Source organism: Plecotus auritus (genome assembly GCF_963455305.1).
Source record: "Plecotus auritus genome assembly, chromosome: 2".
NCBI lineage: Eukaryota > Metazoa > Chordata > Mammalia > Chiroptera > Vespertilionidae > Plecotus > Plecotus auritus.
In genome coordinates, this window is record NC_137771.1 from 177,539,382 (window position 1) to 177,562,246 (window position 22,865).

The 22,865-nt window shown below is 37.0% G+C and overlaps 1 protein-coding gene across 4 annotated transcripts in view; it reads left to right on the forward strand.

Moving 5' to 3' along the window:
• Positions 1-22,865, forward strand: part of FGF12 (fibroblast growth factor 12) — a 558,339-nt gene that overhangs the window by 343,010 nt on the left and 192,464 nt on the right. For all 4 annotated transcript variants that reach the window (XM_080652333.1, XM_080652334.1, XM_080652335.1 and 1 more), the window contains one exon: positions 12,840-12,943. In XM_080652333.1, the coding sequence (XP_080508459.1) occupies positions 12,840-12,943 (104 nt within the window). The remainder of the gene's footprint in view (positions 1-12,839; positions 12,944-22,865) is intronic.

Genomic DNA, 22,865 nt, shown 5'->3' on the forward strand with positions numbered 1-22,865 from the left:
TCTCAAAACTTTATGAATTTTACTCATTTAACTATCACAATGATTCTATATATCAGCTCCAGTAATCATTCCTCCTTTGTAGGTGAGTAAACTGAGGCACAGGAAGTTTAACTTATTAGTTCATAGTCACACAGTTATTAAATTGTAGACCCGGGATTTGAACTCAGTGAGTTTATTTGTTCTAGAGTTAATGCCTAGAACATTACCCACTCTATATTGAACCCCAGTCTCTTTTCTGGTTATTATTTAGTGCATAATAAATAGTCCCTAAATTATATCCCTGAATTCTTCTCACAACACTTTTAAAAAGCATTTATTTATAAAATATGGTGGTTTTTATAAAATATGGTGGTGTACTTTAGAGAGGCTAAACATTAACTTGAGAGGATTTTTCTTCAATATGCTTGATGTATTTAAACTGTAAATTAATACATGTTTTGGATTAATTAACCATTAAACAATCATTTTAAATATCTTAATTAATGTGGTTTCCTGTTTCATATATCTCACTTGGGAAGTTTGAGGCGTGTAGTATGTGTGTATATAAATATTCATGTATTATGCAGTAGGCTAGATAGAGTAGTACTGAGCAGGCAAGCATCCAGCCAAGATTTAGTGAGGGTGCACTTTGAACATCTGCTTTCCCTGGCACTGAGACAGAAATGAGGAGGAAACCAATGTCAAAAAGTGTCTGTACCGCAATACTAAGCCCACTCCATAGTATTAAAAAAAACTTAGTTTTTAAAAAATATTCTAAATAAAGCTTCTCTTTGCTCCTTCTTACTTAGGGATTGGCAGAAGACCTCATTTTTATTGTTCCTTTAGTGTATACCAGAAATCAGTACTGGTAAATGGGGAAGCAGTATAATGTGTGAATAGCCTGTAGGGTTTTAGTGACAGACAGTTATGGAAATTAATATGTATTTCTCAATTTACCAGCTGTATAAACTTGGTCCATTTGCTTAGCACTTTGAAGCTCATCTGCAAATTGGGAAATATGTGTAAAGACTAAAGTCTATAACATCACATTTACCCTCCAGGAAGGGAACACTTTGGAAAGTCTAAAGAGGAGAGATCTATGCTGCTGAAATATGATCAAGAATAATTTCAGGGGAAATGTAGGACTTGAGCAGAGCTTTGAAGAATTGTATAACAAGCCTTTTTGGCAATATATCTTCCGTTTCAGCACTCTTTTCTGCTCTAGGCCCAAGCTTCATATCTTCGGGGGAATTATATGAAAGTCTAATTTAGATGCGATTAAGCCCCACTGCACTTGGAATTTCCCTCTGAGTGTATTAGAATGAATACAGTTATACGTGGTCTGTCCTCAGTCCTTTAATTCTGCTGATAATCTGAGCAGGGTAAGTCCTACCAAGATGCAAAGGAAGACAGTCTACCTACCCATGTCCAAGTTCTCTCGAATAATGGTTCCAAGGTTTTTGTATGTTAGAATCACTTGGGTACGTTTGAAAACCTGATGCCCACGTCTTACTCCAGATCAATAAAAGCAGAATCTCTGAGGATGAAATCCAGACATTGGTATTCTTTTAAAATAACACCAATGATTCCAAAGTGCATTCAAGTGTAAGAACAGTGATTTATTTCAGAATGTTTCTTCCCATATTTTTGTGTGCATCAGAATCACCTGGAAGGCTTGGTAAACTACTGATTTGGGAGACTTATCCCCAGAGTTTCTCTTTTAGTATGTCTGAGTGGGGGCTGGAGTGTTGGTATTTCTAACAAATTCACAAGAACATACATTGAGGATCACCCATCTAGAACCGTGCTTCTCAAACCTTAAGTGCATGGTAATCATCTAGGGGTCTTGTTAAACTGCAGATTTTGATTCAGTAGGTCTTGGATGTGGCCCCAGATTCTGCCTTTCCAGGAAGATGCAAGAGAAGCCTAGGCTGCCTGCACTAGGCTTTGAACCACTGGCTGGTCAGGATTGGTAAGGACCAGCATTACCTCCGAGCTTGTTAGAACTACCCCAGAACTACTGAATATGAAATAGCTTTTTAACAATAGGGTGCTGTGGAATCATCTGAGAAGGTTTTGTTGTTGTTGTTGTTTTTTAATTGATGCTTAGGTTCAACCCTGATGATGTTTATTTAGCCTAGCTGGTGTGACGCAGTGGTTGAGCATTGAACTATGAACCAGGAGGTCAGTGTTCAATTCCTGGTCAGCACACACGCCTGGGTTGCAAGCTTGATCCCCAGTAGGGGGTGTGCAGGAGGCAGCCGATCAATGATTCTCTCTCATCATTGATATTTCTATCCCTCTCTCCCTCTCCCTTCATCTTGGAAATCAATAAAACTATTTTTTAAAATATGTTTATTTAGTTGTCATGGGTAAGGCAAGGCATCAGAACTTTTTTAAAAAACAACAGCAAAAAACTTTGAGACAGAGTTATGCAATAAGATATTTTTTAAAGTAGAGTGCAAATTGGTGTTCTTTTATGAAATGTTTTGTGATATTTAATTGTAAAAGGATGGCCCTGACTGGTTTGGCTCAGTGGATTGAGCGTCAGCCTGCGGACTGAAAGGTCCCAGGTTTGATTCAGGTCAAGGGCATGTACCTGGGTTGCGGGCACATCCCCAGTAGGAGGTGTGCAGGAGGCAGCTGACTGATGTTTCTCTCTCATTGATGTTTCTAACTCTCTATCTCTCTCCCTTCCTCTCTGTAAAACATCAATAAAATATATTTAAAAAATAAAATTAATTGTAAAAGGATGCCCTCAACCTGGAGATGACAAAGAAATGGCCAAGTGCCCCTCGTGTGTCTATGGCAGACATCATTACATTTCACATTCATTGTGGCCTAGCCTCAAATATTTTCTTAAGACATAGTTTCAGGCAACTACAACAAAATGACTGGAGTTTCACATACGACACTACATGAATACTTCATCTTCATTAACTCCAACACATTGAAGGCCAACTCAGTTTTAGTTACTGGATTGCAAAGATGATTCCCATACTACTCATGCCTTCTAGCTGCTCCCAGAGCAGTTGAACATTTATATAAGACAAAACTTAATACAGAAAAATCACAAGATTTCAGAGAGGAGAGCAATCCTCCAAAGCTGTGGTGCTCAGTGAGAGTGGATTTTAAATGGAATCTTGAAGAATAGGAATAAAGCATGTGACCTAAGATTAGGAGCACTGCATTTCAGATAAGGAGGTGCAAAAGCACCTACCAGAGAAAACTCCTGCCCTGTTGTGTGAGAAAGAGCTGATTAATTTGGATGAAGCAGAATTTTCAGGGGTCCTCAAACTTTTTAAACAGGGGGCCAGTTCACTGTCCCTCAGACCGTTGGAGGGCCGGACTATAGTTTTAAAAAAAAAACTATGAACAAATTCCTATGCGCACTGCGGGCCCGGGATGAGTCGGCTGCTAAGCAGGACAGGCAGCGGCACCCGGCGGGCCAGATAAATGTCCTCGGTGGGCCGCATGTGGCCCATGGGCTGTAGTTTGAGGACCTCTGAGTGGAAGCATCACAGGACCATATTTTAGAGCATGGGGAACCAGTGAATGTGATTGAGCAATTGCAACTGAGTGATAGGTGAAATGTGGTGCTTTGGAAAAAATAAATGTGTAACTAGGTATGTGTAACTAGAGATGATATGAAGGAGACGATTTTAAGTTAGAGAATAATAATGACAAAAATTATCATCTTATTTTTTTTTTAATTCTATTCCCCCCTCCATTTCTTTTAAAAACAAATCTTACCACATTTATTTCAATAGAAATAATTTTGGATTGAGGATGATATATAGAGTGGGTCAAAAGTAGGTTTACAGTTGTTTGTGTGGGAGATAATACAATAATTAATAAATAATAATATAAGAATAAACTGCTTTGCATACATACAACTGTAAGCTCACTTTTGCTTTCTTGTGTATATATTTAAATTGTGAGCAGCAAATATAACCTTTCAGTGTCAATTTTAACATAAGTTGAGTGGAATTATGAGTGTTTTCTTTGTGGTATTTCATTGACTTTCTACTATTTAAATGTAATTGCTTATCAGTATTATATGCATACATTTTCAAAACTGCCTTCTCGTTTTGCTAGTTAATGATAATGAAGTGTAAAGCTTTGGTTGAGCATGCCTACGCCATCTCAAGCAAGTTTGCTTGTGTTTGTATGTGCTTTTAATAAAGAAGAACTAAAGATTTTATATTTTCTGGGTGGGACATTTTTACTTGGTTTGAAACAATCTTTTAAGGCTTCAATATATTTATTATAGTTCTATTTTTTTCCTCACTTTCTTTACAACTGCTTAGATTGTGGTTACTAGAATTTTACTTTTACTTTTTAAGAGCAACAATTTTTTTTTCCTAGCTTTACAGACACCAGAACCTAGGTTCACATCCTAGCTTTTTCTTGGTGGACTTAATGACCTTGGGAAAAATCACATCTTTGAGCTTCATTGCCCTCCTCTGTAAAGGTGGATTCAGAGTACACATATGGGACTATTCTTTTACAATTTAGACTTTTACCATAGTGATTACTGGTACCATGTCTGCCTTTTATACCACTGTATTACAAGTGTCTAGCACAACGTCTGGAGTGTATGTGAATGATTTAATAAATAAACCTATTAGGCCACAGTGTCCATTTGGGCAACATAACTTGTGAGGAAAGATTTGTTGAAGATACAAATCTAAAAGCTTAAAAACATGCAGCGATTTCTTGGTGGATGTTTTTGCCCATTGATCTTATGGACAGCACCTGTGCTATTCACTGAGTTCTTGAAATGGACAGTGAGACAAGTCTGTGTAAGATAAATTGGCTGCAGAGGATGAGTGATGAAAGGCATTTGCCTTCATTATCGATAGTGATATGCTTCATTTTTCATCTTAAGGTAAAAAGAAGAATCACATTGAATTGACTTGCTAATTATTCAAGTTTCTGAACCTCTCTGAAGTAACACAAGAAAGGTTATATGATGATGTCAGGAGTAAAAGCCAATGGTAGGATTTCTACTACAGCTAAGGCAAACATTTCTACTAGCTTTTTTCAAAAGAGGATCACCATGTTGCTCATTTTCACTATGTAGAAAATCCACAATGTTTGCTATTAGCCAATGCTTACAAGAAAATTTTTAATTCTCTAAGCCCCAAATCATTAATTCATTTTATAAATCAGTGAATTCAATGCAGAAAATAAATCAGACAGTTGAATTATTTTGACCAGTTGTTTATAAAATAGGTCAGCGAGACTGAAAGTCACATAGCCAAATTATGTTGATTTTTTACATCCTTTTCATTGCTTTATTTTAAATTCAAAGTTGTTTTTGCTCTCTGGGTCATAAATATATAAGCTGAAAGGCATTGCTGCCTTTTCTCCCATGACATATTAAGGAATTCAAGTTAAAACATGACATAATGATGCCTCAGGTTTCTCTGCCATGTACGCCCTTTATGAATGCTCTAGAATTCTAACAGGGGTGGGCAAACTTTTTGACTCGAGGGCCACAATGGGTTCTTAAACTGGACCGGAGGGCTGGAACAAAAGCATGGATGGAGTGTTTGTGTGAACTAATATAAATTCAAAGTAAAGGAGCGGAGGGGAGAACAAGAGAACCCTCCGCTCTTTCGGCTCCGCGGGCCGGATAGAATAGCCGAACGGGCCGCATCCGGCCCGCGGGCCGTAGTTTGCCCATGGCTGCTCTAGAATGATACTTTGTAATTTACTTTTATGGTTTAACAAGTGTTTTTTAAAAATATTTTAATTGACCTTCATAATGTCAGTGAAGCATTTAGAGCAGACACTAAAGGTCCGTGAGGTTACATTGCTTCGTCACAAAGTTGTTAAATGTTAGGAGAAGAGATCATGATCAATAGCTCTGTCCTCTGGACTGATCTTCAGTCCTCATCCCAGTCTTGTTTCCTTGACTCAATAGCTAAAGAAATAGGACAATCACATCTTTCACTTAATTTCTGTAAGAAATGCTGTTTTAGAGAATTAAATTTAGTGACCACACTGTTTAGGCTTCTACTGTACAATGCAGTCTTGATGAAATAAATATTTCATATTCTTGAAGAATTCTTAGTTTGCAGGGAGACTTAGGCAAACACATTAATATGAAAAAGCAATGTGATAAATGCTATGTATGGAATGCTATGGAACTAGGATGAGGGAATAATTAAATGCCTGACTATATTATAAAATTGTTGTTATACAATGTTTTTAGGGATTATTCATACAAAATAATGGAGAAGATGTATTGAAATGTATCCATCAAGTTGTTAATTAAAATATTTTATTATTTCCCAGATTTTATAATTTTTATGATAGCTTCCAGTTTTTTAAAATTTACCATTTTTGTCCCATAATTTGTATAACCACTTGCATATTGGATTTAATAGCTCAGACTATCTCCCAATTGTTGACTGTTCCTTAAGATCATTTTCCTATTGAAAGCAGAGAGGGAGAAAAAAATTGACCTTAGTAAATGATAAATAATTGCCAGAAATAAATATTATTTTCATGACTAATGGGAAAGCAATTGAGTGGCCTATGAATATTATTATAAATATTACAGTTACAAATGTTTTTTTTAATTGTTTGAAGTATTACAAATAGTAGTACATATGTCTCCTTTTTTCCCCCCCATTGACCTCCCCCTGGCCTCCTCTTCCCCCCAGTACATTCCTTTACCTGCCCTCCCGCACAGTGTCTTTTTTTTTTTTTTTTTTAAAGGTATGTAATTCAGTGATTTTTTTTTTTCTTTTCAAATTTTTATTAAGGTATTATATGTGTACATATCTTACCATTGCCCCCCACCCCCACCCCACTCCCATACATGCCCTCACCCCCCAATGTTTTGCATCCGTTGGTTACTCTTATATACATGCATATAAGTCCTTCAGTTGATCTCTTATTTCCCCCACCTCTCCCTAACCTTACCCCTGTAATTTGACAGTCTGTTTGATGCTTTACTGCCTCTGTAACTATCTTTTTGTTCATCAGTTTATAATGTTTTTCATTATCCCCAAATGAGTGGGATCATGTGGTATTTTTCTTTCATTGACTGGCTTATTTCACTTAGCATAATGTTCTCTAATTCCATCCAAGTGCCTACAAATGGTAGTAATTCCTTCTTTTTTACGGCAGCATAGTATTCCATTGTGTAGATGTACCATAGTTTTCTGATCCAGTCATCTGCTGATGGGCACCTAGGCTGTTTCCAAATCTTAGCTATTGCCGCACAGTGTCTTTTATCTATTGGTTATGCTTATATGCATGTGTACAAGTCCTTCGGTTGATCTCTTACACCACCCCCCTCCTCAACCTCCTCTGCCTTCCCGCTGTAGTTTGACAGTCTGTTCAATGCTTCTTTGCCTCTGTATCTATTTTTCCCCATTTCTTTCCTTTAAAAAATCTTGCCTCTGCAGACTAGAAATAAACATATAATAACAAAAAATGTTTGAGTCCCAATTTCAATGTCCAACAGTTATGAGTCCCCGTTTCAATATCAAACAGTTCCTTAAATGTACATGTCAGCAATGATATCTGGATGGTGGGCACATGGTGGCAATGCAGGTCCGACCCTCTCTGGTTTGGTCCTAGGCAACCTGCTGCGTCGCACAGCTGCTGACTGCTAGCGTGGCAAGGCATTGTCAGCGTCTTCTATCTCTGGACTGTTTCTCCTCTTGTCTTCGTGGTTGGAACAGACCTGTCAATTCCTCTCTGTTGCAGGAATCCACATGGTCTTGGAGTTGTTTTCTGAAAATATACAAACATATTCTCGATCAAAAGTTAATAAAGGAATCTTTTCTATATAATTGATTTGGGATCCTTTTTATTTTTGCCCAAACGATTTTCCTTTGTCTTATTTAGACACCATGTATGTTTTTCATGGGTGTCTTGCTGTTAGCATTACAAATGAAAACCAATTTTGTAAGTAAAAGTTTTCTAGATGTAATTTACTTATAGGATATTTTTCCTTACATGATATTACCCTACTATCCCCCCTTTTTTGACTAATGGAGGCTTTTGTAAATTTTATAATGCAGTCTTGATAACTTTAAATTTTAATTTTTTTGCACAAAAATATGACTGCTTTTGTTTCATTGCATGTTCAGGAATGGTTTTGCAAGAGACTATAGGATTAAAGGGGAAAACAATATGGTATCAACTTTAGGATATAATATCATTTACACTCTAATGAAATATCTTTACTGAGACCATTTTGAAGTATGGGAAATGATACTGAATTTTCAAGATGATCTTATATTGGGAGTGCATAGATTATAACCCCAAATAGTTCCATTCTCTCTCAGTATTTTCCACTATAAATTTACTTGTGTTTTTAGTGGGTCATAAAATGCATTTATTTCATTGCCTATTCAGCAAATTCAACCCAGAATTTTAAAATACAACTGCACTTTTATAGTGCTTCATTATTACAAACAATAAGGAGCCCGCCCTTAGAAGTTTCTTAGGAAGATGCTGGATTTACCTGTTGAAAAGAAGGTTTTACCAGTTGGAATGAACTTTTTTCTCCTTTTCTTCCTCCTTTTCTTCTTCCCTTTTCCTTCTTTTTCTTCTTTGCATCTTTATTGGTTGTCGCATTAGGTACTTTCTGATGTTCTTTGGATTTTGTCACTGGAATAACTTTTGTGGATAATGGTAGACAGGTAGAAATTAAGTTGAATAATAACATAGCATTTTTACAAAATACTCTTTTTTTCTGGTTCAATATAATTTTACAAGATGTTTAATATCTTGGGTGTAACAGATTCCCAAAACTTTTCCTTTCCTCTTCATTCCCACAAACCTGAATCCCCTTACACACACACACACACACACACACACACACACACACACACACACACACACACTGGCCCCATGCATCCTATGTTTATATCCTCTCAAACTTTGTATCATGTAGGGTTCTGGCTTTCCCTTTAAATTCCACATTTGAATATATACTATGTGTGGTAAAGGTTATCTTCAGTTTTTTTTTCTTTAATGCTTAATTATGAAAATGTGACCTAGAAAAGCTGTAAATAAGAAAGCTTAAAGAGAAACCACTGCTGATTCATTATTTATTTGGCAAATATTGAGTAGTGACTTCTACGACCAAGATGCTATGCAAGGCAATGAGAATAGTAGTACAAGTTTCTAGGGCCTTCACTTGCCCACGGGATAGTACGAGTTTCAGAAAGATTTACAGATTAAAGTAATTCCTCAGAGACCACATCTGTTGGATACATCTATTTCCGTGGCCTAAGTATGACATGTGGCATATAGTAAGTGCTCAATAAATGATAAATGATAAATCAGGGGCATTATCAAAATATTTACAAAGTTCTATATGAGAGTTCAATTAAGGCCATGGAATTTTACACCAAAGTTTAGGATGACACTTTTCATTCCCTTTATTTATCCACTTTGTACCCAAAATATAAGGTAATATTTTTATCCCTGAAATAAAGTGAAGTAGTCATAGATCTAGTTTATTTTAAAAATGACATTTTGCATATCAGAATGCCTGGCACAATGCCTGAAAACAAAAGTAGACATTCAAGTAATATAATATCTTTAGTTTTTCCTTTCCCATTTGTTACTTTCTTTCATTCTCTCCTTTCACTTAAATTTAATTCTGAGATGGACTTAAGTGTTATAGGTCCTAAAATTTATATACTTTTGGGGACCCTTTTGAAAAATAAATATAGTATGGTGGAATGAAAGTTTGGTACAAAACTGAGTAGGGTAAGAAAATAAATCACAGAAGACTACATTTTAAAAGCTGAAAGCTATTACAAAGATTATAATACCTGGAAAAATCCTAAAATATTTTAACTATTTGATTCATTTCATTTCTTTTGCCTTGTTTTGCATTTATATTCTATGAACACACCTCTTCATCTTATAACAATTGTAGATAAGATTCATGAAGTACTTCAATAAGATAGGTCTTAAAGGATGAAAAGAGTTGACCAAATTTATCTATGGGAAAATAGTTTTTTTCAAGAGAGCATAAAATAAAATAAAAAGATCAGCCTAGTTAAAGATCAAGGGGGAACTTAGCAAATGGAAAAATCTCTTAAAAGCTGGTGAGAGTGGATGAAATGAGTGACAGGTGATAAAATAGAATATTGGGTTGGAACCAGGTTGCAAAGGGCTTTGAGGACCAAAGTAAAGACTTTGGATCCATCCTGTAGACATTGAGGGATCCATTGCTAGAGGTTATAAGAAGGGAAATGGTAGGAGTAGATGCAAGGTACTTGAATGGTGTATCTCAGTTACATGAGCTGGGGCCTGGCTTTGAGGAGGAAGAGAAAGAATGGAGACTTAGGAGGAATTCCCACTGAGTAGTGAAGGCCTCCAGTGGGGTAGAGCCAGGGTGCTACACTGAAGAGAAATAGTAGGTAAGGGTAAGTCATTTTCCATTTCTCAAGATTTTAGGAGGCAGATGCAGACCCTCCCAAAGAGAACAGTTTGTAGCTTTTACTACTAAAAAGTCTAATTACAAGTTGGTTTTTGAACTGATTTTTTAAATGAACTTGTTAAATCTCCCAAAACACAGTATCTAAAGTCATTGTCACCTTGTGGTTCATATAAAACTTTCACACAAGTGTTTGTCCCTGCCTAGCTTGAGTAGTTTTCTCACTCTCATTAGATAGGTAAAGCTTCATAGTTGCTTTTCTATTTCTGTTTCAGCTAAAGGAACCAATGCTCCTGCATTTTCCCTGAGAAATCTTTACCTTGGAAAGACATTATGTACAATTTTGGATTTCATTACTTTTCTCATAAGAATTATCATTAAACTTGGTATTTTCTAGTAGATGTGATTATTTACAATGCATAAGTATCTTACACTAGTTTGTATCTTTCCTGTTAACTCTGCTTTCATTACCAATCTCTATCAGTTATTATTAGGATTAGCTGTGTTGCACAGACTTATTTTCTCACATAAATGGCAGACCTAGGACATTGAATGTGTGACTGGTGCCACTGCTCCACAAAGTCCTTGGAGACCCAATTCCTTCCAGCTCTCCTGCTACCATGCCCTTAGGAGTAGCCCTTGTTCTCATGGTCCAAGATGATCCAACCACCACACTGTTTAAGCAACAGCTAGGCAAAGGGTTGAGATCAGGGCAAGAGTTGTCTTTAGGGAAGGAGGCTTCATGCATACAGAGACCCTTCTGCCTACATCTTATTGGCTAGTACTGAATCTGTAGCCACAGCTAGCTGCAAGTTATGTAGGGAAATAGCTAAATCATCTGTTATTTTGCAAGAGGGTAAGAACAGTTATTAGGAGAAATTAAACTTGAAATGGAAGAAGGGGGGAAATAGGATATTTTGGACAGGTAACCACATTAAAGAGCCAGAAAGGCTTTGTTCAGATGCTGTTTTACCTGGGTTATCTCTTTGAACCTGTTTGCCCTTCTAAAAATTAGGATGGTCTTTCTGTCCTGAACTCTTCTTAGTGTTTGTGGTGGCAGGTCAAATACAATAATGGATTTACAAGCATTTTGAAAATTGTGTTGCACAAATATGAAGTATTATTTTTTAAAAGTAATAAATAACCTTCTGAATATAAATTCAACATTACTAGAGTGATATATGAGTTTTTACATCAGACCCTATGCTAACCTTATTTGACAATCGGAAATTATATATTAATGACAAATAACTCATAAGAGAGACCACATCTCTGTTTATAAAACACTTTCAAGAACATGATGATGCATTTGATTATTCTGTCAGTTTTGTGCAGTGAGGATTAGTATGCCCATTTTACAGACAGAAAAAGTAAAGCAGAGAGGTTAAATGAATAGCTCAACATCATGCAGCTTCTATGTGGTGGGTTTAGAAACTATGTTGTCTGAAAGTCTGACACATTTTTATAATCTTGCTGCTTGAATCCTTTTATGCCAACTTCTTATTGCCCATTTGGAAAGTCCAGATCTCTAAGATTAGAATGCCAGAGTCTCAGTTATTTATCCCTACCTTATCTACATGGTGTTCTTTTCCATTTCTTCCCAATATGAAATAAATCCTCCAATCTGCCAGTCCCTTCCTGTACACACCCATTACCCTGCAGAGCCACCTAATTTACTGCCCCACTAAACGTTCTTTTGTCCCTGGCTCACTCAACTGCTGTCCTTTCTTTAGGTGTCAACTCAGGTCCCATCTTCTGTGTAAGACATTTCCTGACTACTTCATTCCACACAGACCTTCCATTTTCCTGAACTCTGTAACACAGAGAATATATATAGAATGCATATATTACATTTAATTATAGACATAAATTATATCCTGTATCAGATGATTCCATATGTCTTAGCTTTCTTTCCCCAACTAGACCTCAAGGTCTTGTACTTCTTAAGTTATTTCAGTAGCACAAGGACAGTGGTGAGAACAAAGGAAGAAGTCTGGCATTTGTTACAAAGATCATATTTTATTAGCAATTTTTACTATAAACATGTTCCACTATTGAAAAAAATGTGGTTTAAATTATTTGTTAAAAAGCCAAACATCTTATATTACGTGGTTTGAATGTTGTTCATTTTGTGGAGGGGAGATCTTGAATTCTCAGATCCAGGTGGGGCCCTTAGAAACCTTCCAATGTAAACCCTTCATTACAGATGAGTTTATGTGGTTTACCTGGAACCACATAGTGGTGGTGCAGAGACAAGAAGGGTGAGTTGGCCTCACCCTTAGACATTCATTCTCTCCCTCTCTCCCTCTCCCTCTCCCTCTCCCTCTCCATTTTGGTTCATAGTTTTTAATTCCCAAAAGAGTTATCTTAATAAGCGAGATGATTTATTCAAAAGGTCACTGATCCCTTTCCTCTCTGTCTTTTTCCTTTCTAGCTCTCTTCAATCTAATTCCTGTGGGCCTGCGTGTGGTGGCCATCCAAGGGGTGAAGGCCAGCCTCTATGTGGCCATGAATGGTGAAGGCTATCTCTACAGCTCAGTAAGTCCCTTTTCGTGTGTGTGTGTGTGTGTGTGAGAGAGAGAGAGAGAGAGAGAGAGAGAGAGAGAGAGAGAGAGAGAGAGAGGAGAACTGGCATTGGAGTGACCATCATTCCATTATTTCAGGGGGGAAAAAGTGGCAGTTGACATAATTTTATATTCTCTGAGTCAGTATGTCAGGCTTATTATGAAGATTTTATAATTCAGAATGTCATAAACGTCGTCCTGTTGAGAAAGAGCTAGTTACTTTCTTGCAATGTAAATTCTCTTCATCTAGCTTCCACTTCTGGAGGATAATCTATTTTTTGAATTGTACCTTTCTGTTTAATGTAAGAGGTGAGTCATTTTTCCTTTCTCCTGTTGGGAAGCTAGATTCTTCAGTTTGTCTGGGAGTCTTCTCTGACTATGGAGGAAGAACTTTGAAAATCGATTATGCTTCTGTTGTATTTAATAAAATCTGTGCAGTACCTAATGGGTCAGATTCCTGCAGTAACTGGTCACTTTGAAGACAATGTGAATGTGTGGGCTGAGCTCTGGATTAAGGGCTGGGATATTTAAGTTTAATTTGCATTCAGTTACTCTAAAGTTATCCCTTTGGGCAAGTTACCTCCTCTCTTTGACTGAATTTCTGGACCTTTAAAATGATGTTGTCTAACGTCATTTTTAAATCTGAAGCTGATAAGATTAGGTAACATCAGTGGCTACATTATCAGCACTGACATGTTATAAAGAAGTTAATGATATTCTGATGCCTATCTCAATCTTAAGATAATAATTTATGCATTGAGAGAGAATATGGCTGCACGGAACCTTGTGTATATATAATTTCTGTGCTCTTATAAGGGACTTGTCTATTTGTAGTTCAAGAAGAAATATCCTTGAAAATCATGGCTACAGATTTTCACTCTTACTTTCTGTGTTCTCAGTAAATAACACAAGGTTATTCAGGAAGTTCACTTATGCCTACAAGATACTAAATCAATTATTGAATAACTGCTATTAAACTTTTTTAATATTCAGTTAAATGAATCTCTGGTATATTTTGCTTGATATTAGTAATGTATCTGTCATTCATAGTAGAATTCTTTTTTTAAAATATATTTTTATTGATTTCAGAGAGGAAGGGAGAGGGAGAGAGAGAAACATCAGTGATGAGAGAGAATCACCGTGACTTCCTAGTTCATAGGTTGATGCTCAACCACTGAGCAACACTGGCTGGGCCATATTAGAATTCTTAAAGTTACTGTTTTACTGTTCAACTTATTTAGATCTAAATATGCTTTTATATACTAGATGTATACATATACATTTTTTAACAGTTTCTACTCAAAACAATACTTAAAGGTAAATATATTTTTGGTCAAAACAGTGGGCTCTCACTCTTGGTGTGCCATAATTCTAACAGTTCTTAATGTCCAGTTATTGTGAGTCTGTGCTTTAAATGTAAAAATGAAAATAAGAAAAAGAAAGATAACAGGTTGTTATTTAAAATAATTTTAGTTTCTTAAACTTTAAAAAAAATTGAATGTGTTATAAGCTAAAACATGGAGATGATCCTAGGGATAATATGATTTAAGGATTTAATCAGTCATCAGGTCAACAGCTAAAGGTAGAGTATATTACGCTCATATTTATATTTAGAAGGTGATTATTTATTTATTTAAGAGGTTGTAATTCAGGTTGTAGTTCCATAGAAGCTGTAGAGTTTATTTCTCTGGACCAGAGTGATTTCCAAAGGTCTGGGAGAAGGAAAAACACAGAGTCTGGCAGTGGTAGTATAGGCAGGAGGCAGTTGTGTAAGAGCCTGTGTGTGTGTGTGTGTGTGTGTGTGTGTGTGTGTGTGTGTGTGTGTGAATGTGTAGGGGGCGGAAGTGTGGAGTGGTCACCCTGTTGGATGCAATCCCAGAGTTCCTGGGAGGAGGCTGGATTTTCAGTATGAGATGACTAACCTTTATACTCTGCAGCATTTTCAGAGATGCATGGCTTGAGCTCATCAGAGGAAGTTTTAAGAAATTCTTGCCAAGAGAATCTTACTGTAGGTGCTTTTTTGTTGTTGTAAAGGAGCTAATAATGCCTTAGTAAAGCCAGTAGTCAGCTGTTGCTGAGTTACCTGTTTTAGGTACCTAGAGTTTCAGTTTTCTTCTTCACTTAAATGAAACCTGCCTCATACCAAGAATTGCAATGCTTTTCCCTGTTTATGGTCCTGCCAGGCTACTGGGAGCAATTTTCCTTTATAAGCATGGCATCACTGGCATCAATCATCAGGCCTCCTCCTTTTAAAATCACCCTCTTTCTGGATAGGACCAATAGGAGTAAATGCTGATTTTAAATTTTAAACAGGGGTATAGGTCTAAGATGCTGTATTAGGGCTAAAAGGGACCAGTATGCGGGAGGCAGACCTGAAAGAGAATTGGGTGTCAAGGCTTTATCACCTTCATACTGCTGCTATCTCTGTGGTTTGCCTCAGCAGGAGAACACTAATGCAGCCAGGAGCCCTGGGGTGAGTTAAAAACAGGCTGTTAACATAGGCTGTCCTGGGTGTTTTTGTATATATTAAGTTTTGAAGTTATTTGAAAAGCAGTTTCCTACTTTATGTGAAACAGTGCAGTTGGGCATACCAGGAAGGGCCATAACTGAAGGAGAGAAGGGTGTGTGACCCAAGATGTCCTAAAGAAATAAACAGAGCATTCAAAAGAAATTCACAAGCAGTATCATTTATCTAGTGCCATTTACATAATTTGTATTCATTTTTAGCCAGGAATTAATTCCCTTGTTACTTCTAACTTTCCTCTCACCAGGAGAGAGAAAGACAGAGTGATATTAGGAGTGTAGAGCTAAACTTTAAAGATCCATTTTGGAAAATGTATGTTTTAATAGGTGACTTTCATCCCTATGTATTTAATGAGATTTTTTAATGCATCTGTATTTGTTTGTATCATTATAGTTTATAATTTCTTGCTTCCATATTTTTTCTTTATTTCCTTATATTATTGAAACATTTTTTTTTTAAAAATGTCTACTACTTTGTAAAGGTAGGTTATAATTCTATCCCTTTAATGATTTACCCTTATTTTTAACATACACACAAACATAAGTATATAGTTTGTTAAATATTTTCAGTGTTTCTGTTCTTCCAAACAGTTGACAGATCTGAACGTGTTTTCTTGCTCAGTGAGCACCACCACCCTTGGCAATTTGAGTAGTTACACTTTAAAATGAAATCATATGCACGATAGGTTATTATTCTACAGCTAATAGTTAAACTTACTGATCTTTAAAAAATTTTCTATGCACATCGTTTTTGTTTTTGTTTGTATCAAATTTGGTCCCTCTGAGTTTTCTTCTAACTGAAAACTTTGCTTTGTGTGTTAGGGTTCACTTCATTCTGGTTCCATGAAAATGCCTTCCTTTCACCTTCCCTCTTGAATTATAGTTCAGATAGTTATACAATTAGAACTGGACCAATAATTTTATATGGCCTTGACTTCTGGCATGTTACTGACCATGACAAGTGTGCTGCCAGTTTAATATTTTTTACTTCCTTGGTAACCTACTAGTTATAAGAAACTTAAAATATGTTTTTCTCTTTATACATCATGTTCTGCAAGTTCTCTATAATAATAGTTGTGAATCTATTTTAATTTATCTTATTAGGAATTCAGCATTCCCTTCTAATTCAAAGAATCATAGTTCTTCAAGTTTGGAAAATTTAAACTCTCAACCCATATATGTTTTATTTCTCATGTTTTCCAGTCTCTTGTGCTAACAATACTTAAATGACTTACATGGAAAACTTGCCAATTAATCTACTCTAAATTTTATGCCATCTGTTTTGTAATTTCACTATAATTTTCATGTTTGGATATTTAATGGTTTCTGTTTAATATTTACCTGTTCCTGATATATTGACTCCTATTTTTATTATCTGACTCTTTTAAAAGACATTCATGAACTCATTTATCTTTCTGAGCATTATTATAATACTTGTCAGACTTTTCCATAAGGTTAATTTCTTTTGTAATGAATTCATGTTTCAATTGTGGATTTTGTTGGCTGCCATTTTTAGAAGTGGATTCAGATTATGTTAGAATTTAGAATGAGTTCTCTATGTGTTTGGAATTTTGATCTGCAGGCACATTTATCTCCCTCTTTTCCTGTCCGAAATCTACTTCTCCCTCTGAGGTCTGCTCTCACTTCCTATCGATGTTTTGATTGTCCCTTCAGGGGCTCTAGTTTACAGGAAGATTTTAAGAGTCATTTCAAGGCTCTGAGTGTAACATTGGGGTTAGGGAAGGAGGCCTGGGCTAGGGTGTGGCTTGGTCTAGGTCCTCTCATTGTGAGGCTATGTCTATCATTGCTTCTTCCTAAAGTAGTAACTGCATATTTTATTTCAGCCTTTTTAAAACTTGGAGCAGGAAAACTATCCCAGGTCCTGGTATGGCGTGGTAGCCTGCCTCTGGCCCTCTAGTGTACACAGAGGGCTTTTGTGGACATTGATTTGAGCAGAGCACAATTCTGGGTCACAAGGCCTCCTTCAGGATCTGAAGCTCAGTAGTCCTGTAGCTGGGACCTGCTCAATGCTTTGTATTTCTATCCTGTACAGGTGCTTAGCTTGCTTTGGTTGTGGCTATGTCATATAGGCCTTCTATAGGGTGTCCCCCAGAAATGTATACACATGTTTTGAATGATTATAAAGGCAGTGTTATTAAATCACATGCTTTAACAGCTGATAGTTCAATTTTGAAAATGAAATGTATTTTAAAAAATTACATATATGTAATAAATTACATATTACATAAATTTGTTATATATATTAGGCCTTTTATATTTTATACTAGAGGCCTGGTGCATGAAATTCGTGCATGAGGGGGTGTGTCCCTCAGCCCAGCCTGCACCCTCTCCAATCTGGGACCCCTCGAGGGATGTCCGACTGCCAGGTAGGATCGGGCCTAAACGGGAAGTCAGACATCCCTCTCACAATCCAGGACTGCTGGCTCCCAACTGCTCGCCTGCCTGCCTTCCTGATTGCCCCTAACCGCTTTTGCCTGCCAGCCTTATCACCCCCAACCACTCCCCTGCCAGCCTGATTAATGCCTAACTGCTCCGCTGCCAGCCTGTTTACCCCTAACTGCCCTCCCCTGCAGGCCCGGTACCCCCCAACTGCTCTCCCCTGCAGGCCTGGGTACCCCCCAACTGCCCTTCCCTGCAGGCCTGGTTGTCCACAACTTCCCTCCTCTGCCAGCCTGGTCACCCCTAACTGCCCTCCCCTGAAGGCTTGATCGCCCCCAACTGCCCTCCCTTGCAGGCCTGGTCCCTCCCAACTGCTCTCCCCTGCTGGCCATCTTGTGGTGGCCATCTTGTGTCCACATGGGGGCAGTCATCTTTGACCACATGGGGGCAGCCATCTTGTGTATTGGAGTGATGGTCAATTTGCATATTATTCTTTTATTAGATAGGATAGAGGCCTGGTGCACCAGTGGGGGCTGGCTGGTTTGCCCTGAAGGGTGTCCCGGATAAGGGGGGGGTTCCCTTGGGGTGTGGGGCGGTCTGGGCAAGGGGCCTGTGGTGGTTTGCAGGCCAGCCATGCTCCCCGGTGACCCAAGCGGAGGCCCTGGTATCTGGGATTTATTTATTTTCTATAACTGAAACTTTGTAGCCTTGAGCAGAGCCAAGCCTCCTGCTGTCTCCGTGGCTGCAGCCATTTTTGTTGGGATTTATTTATCTTCTATAATTGAAACTTTGTAGCCTTGAGTGGAGGCCTGGGCCTGCCAGGTTGTGCGGAAAGCTTGGCTTCCTCCAGTGCTGGGGAAACCCAAGCCTCCTGCTCTCTCCGTGGCTGCAGCCATCTTGGTTGGGTTTGTTTGCATATTTGCTCCTGATTGGCTTGTGGGTGTGGCTTGTGGGTGTGGCTTGTGGGTGTAGCAGAGGTATGGTCAATTTGCATATTACTCTTTTATTAGATAGGATTTTATTCATCATTTCTATCTGTTTGGAGCAGAGAAGATGCATTATAGTTTGAACTCATGCCTCTTATTTGTTATTGTGATAAAAACACGTATCGTAAAAAGTACCATCTTCATCATTTTTACGTGTATGTTATGGTAGTGTTAACTATATGCACATTGTTATGTGACAGATCTCTAGAACTTTTTCATGCTGTAAAACTGAAACTCTATACTCATTAAATAACAACTCCCTTTTCCATTTCCCTCAGCCTCTAGCAAACACCATCCTTCTTTCTGTTTCTGACTACTTTAGATATCTCAGATAAGTGCAATTATGCAGTATTTATCTTTTTGTGACTATTTTATTTTACTTAGCATACTGTCTTTAAGGTTAATCCAATTGTAGCACATGACAGGATTTCCTTCTTTTAAAGGTGGAATATATTGTTTGTATATACCACATTTTCTTTGTTAATTCATTTGCTGATGAACATTTAGATTATTTTCATATGTTGGCTATTGTGAATAGTGCTGAAATAAGCATGGGTATGCAAATATCTGTTTGAGATCTTATTTCTATTACTTTGGATATATAACAGGAAATGGAATTGCTAGATCATAAGATATTTCTGTATTTAAATTTTTGAGGAACCTCCATACTGTTTTCCATAGCAGCTACATCATTTTACATTCCCATCAGCATGTACAAGTGTTGCAATTTCTCCATATCAACACTTGTTATATATATTTTTCTTTTTAAAAATAGTAGTCATCCTAACAGGATTGAATAATATCTCATTGTGCTTTTGATTTCCCTAGCATTTGTAACTAGGCTAAAATGATTGGGTCTTTTTAATAAATAGTTTGATGCACTTTTTAATAAATAATTTGATACACATATCAGTGGTATTTCAGTGGCTAATGATTAAAATGTTTTGAAAGGTTTATTTTTCTATGATTATTATTTATTTATCTTATAAACTAAAAACAATTATATTGATAATGTCTTAGCCTTGAATCAATTATCTCTATAATCTGAATTAGATTGCTTATCCTATATTATAAAAGCCTAATATGCAAATCAACCAAACAGATGAACAAATGACTGGTGGAATGACTGTTCACTGTGATGAGCACTGACCACCAGGGGGCAGATGCTCAATGCAGGAGCTGCCCCCAGCCTGCAGGCCCCAGGCCAGTCAAGCAGTTGTCTGCAGGGGTCCTCCCAATCGCCCTGCCGGTAGACCTGCAGATCTGCCCTGATTGCCAGCCAGGCCTAGGGACCCTGCCCATGCACAAATTTCATGCACTGGGCCTCTAGTAAACTAATGTTTTATTTCAACTGAGGGATACACAAAGTTCAAATAACATGAACATGAATTTTTATTGTTTAACACTCTCCTAACCCAATTAGACTTTTTAAAGTCAATCTATGTTCTGATGCATAAGTAATAATATAAGTTGTCATAAGAGTAGCTACACAGTGATAGCCATAGCAGCAGTATTAATGATTGTGCTAGTACAAATAATATAGTATGCTTAGTTTTTATTGTTTCTAAGTACTTTTTAGATTCATATTTAATTGTTACAGAAACTGTGAGAAAGGACAGGAACTAACTATTAAACATTGATGAATAAGGTTGTTTACTTAAATGAGCCCAGTGAGTAATAGACTTAAAACTTGATCTAGGTGTTAACTTAAAAAACTATGAGCTTTTGCCCGGCCATCATGGCTCAGTGATTGAGCATCGACCTATGAACCAGGCGGTCATGGTTCAATTCCTGGTTGGGGCACATGCCCAGGTTGCAGACTTGATCCTTAGTAGGGGTGGAAGGAGGCAGCCAATCAATGATTCTCTCTCATCATTTATATTTCTTTTTTTTTCTCTCTCTCTCTCTCCCTCTCCCTTCCTCTCTAAAATAAATTTTAAAAAAATATTTAAAAAAGCAAACTATGAGCTTTTAATAATACTGTGCTCTCCTTGGGCTTATTTATAAGAAAACATTTTCATTGTGGAGTGTTTCTCAATTTTTTTTTGAAGTTTCATATGGTCTCATTTGGCTTTGTAATAACTCTGATATTATAATTATTACTGAGTGACAGAAGTTACACCTTGGAAAGAAAGAAATTAAGTGATTAAAATGAGTTCATTCTGTATAGGTGAGATAAGTCAAGAAAAAGGAACTTAGAGTTCAGTGTTCATTTCTTTAATCAACATTGCTTATCTTATTTGCTGTTGCAATTAAGTGTGTGCTACTCTCTATATTTTTACAATGTAATGTCAAAAGCATGATTCTTTAAAACCAGGGCAGCCTATCCCCTGGTTTATAATGGTTTTCATTAAAGCAGCAGTAACAATAAGAACGAGAGAATGCTTGTTTGATTCATATCCATTGGGCCATTTAGAATTCTATGGTCTGGTGCTTCAGCAAGAGTAGAAAATGTGAAGATTGCAAGAGGATTCTGACTTTATATTGAAAAACTGTATAAAGAATTACTGAGAAACATGGAAGGGGTTTCTGAGGGAGAAGAAAAGAAAAGGTCAATATTGAGAGACATAGGGAAAATATATTTTATACCCACGAGGTGGACAACAGGAGAAAGTACTTTTTATTTTATTCCTAATTTCTTTTGCTTTCCCACTATCACAGATTTCCAAAATTTCTCATCACTGAGGACCCAATACAAATTTTCTGTTTCTGCAGCCAAAAATAACTTCCATATTTTGTACTTGCATAAGATATATATCTGTACATTTCCTCTCTACCTTTTGTTAGATTTTTCCCTGTTTATCCTGTCAGATGCAAGCTTCTTGATGTTAGGCATTATGTCTAATATAGATCAATATCTCCCACAGCACTGAAAACTTACCAGATAAAGGTACCTGTTAAAATCTTGTTGATTCTGTTGATGGATGCATTTCATGCAGTTTACCTCTGGTAATATTCCATTGGCCATCTGGTCTTTATGGTTTTGTAATAATTTTCCTGATTGTGACACCACACACTTTCTAGCTCATTTAACTCATTCAATTTTGAATAGGATATAACTGTCTTGTTAAAATATGGAAAGTTTGGTAGAGAAATTACATTGTTCAGACTTCTCTGCATTGAGGCTGATACTGTGTTGTAGTTTTATATTGTTGTCATGTTCTCCTTTTTTTAACTAAGTAGGGCTTCTAAAAGAGAGGTGGGATAGAAGCAAAGATTGGCCAGGACATTTTCTTGTGAAGCCACTGGTCATTACAGTTCATCTCTCAGTGAAAGATTTCCACTCCATGTTGTAAATAAATAGCAGATTTTTAAAGCATGTCTAGAATAGGGGTACAAAATGCTTGCTTTGAAATTTGAGTTTTCTCATCAACTGACTCCCTCATGGAACATTCTGAAATTTGAGGTATATGCAAACTATTTCTTGGGAAAAGTGGTATCTCTAAAAACTCCCTAATATTGAAGGACAGTAAGAGGTCACCTTAGCCATTAATGCCAAATTAATTATAGAATGTGGAAGTTAATGGCACCAGAATAGAGAGAAGTCAAAGGCCAAATCACAACTACGGTTCAGTAATTAGATTGTTAATATTCAGTTTAGGTCATTTGCATATTTCTATTCTTCCATATACTCATGGTTTCCTTGAATTTTATAACATTTATTTCTCAGTTCAATTCAGGCTAATTTTTGGCTATTGCTTATTTTATCTATGTCTTTTTATCCTCATATATATTAATTAGCTGAAGTGGAGTATTCTTTTCAACTAAAAATAAAGAAAATATGGAATCCAGCCAGTCCAAGAATCTGGCATTTGTTCCTTGCAAACATGTTACATGATTATTTTATTAGAATTACTAGGGGCCCAGCGCATAAATTCATGCACCTTCAAAGGAACTGTGGGCCACAAGGCTGCAGTGGGCAAAGGGACAGGTTTTGGCCCATCCTCCTCACTCCTGCCAGGCCCCTCCCACCATGGCCCCCGATCC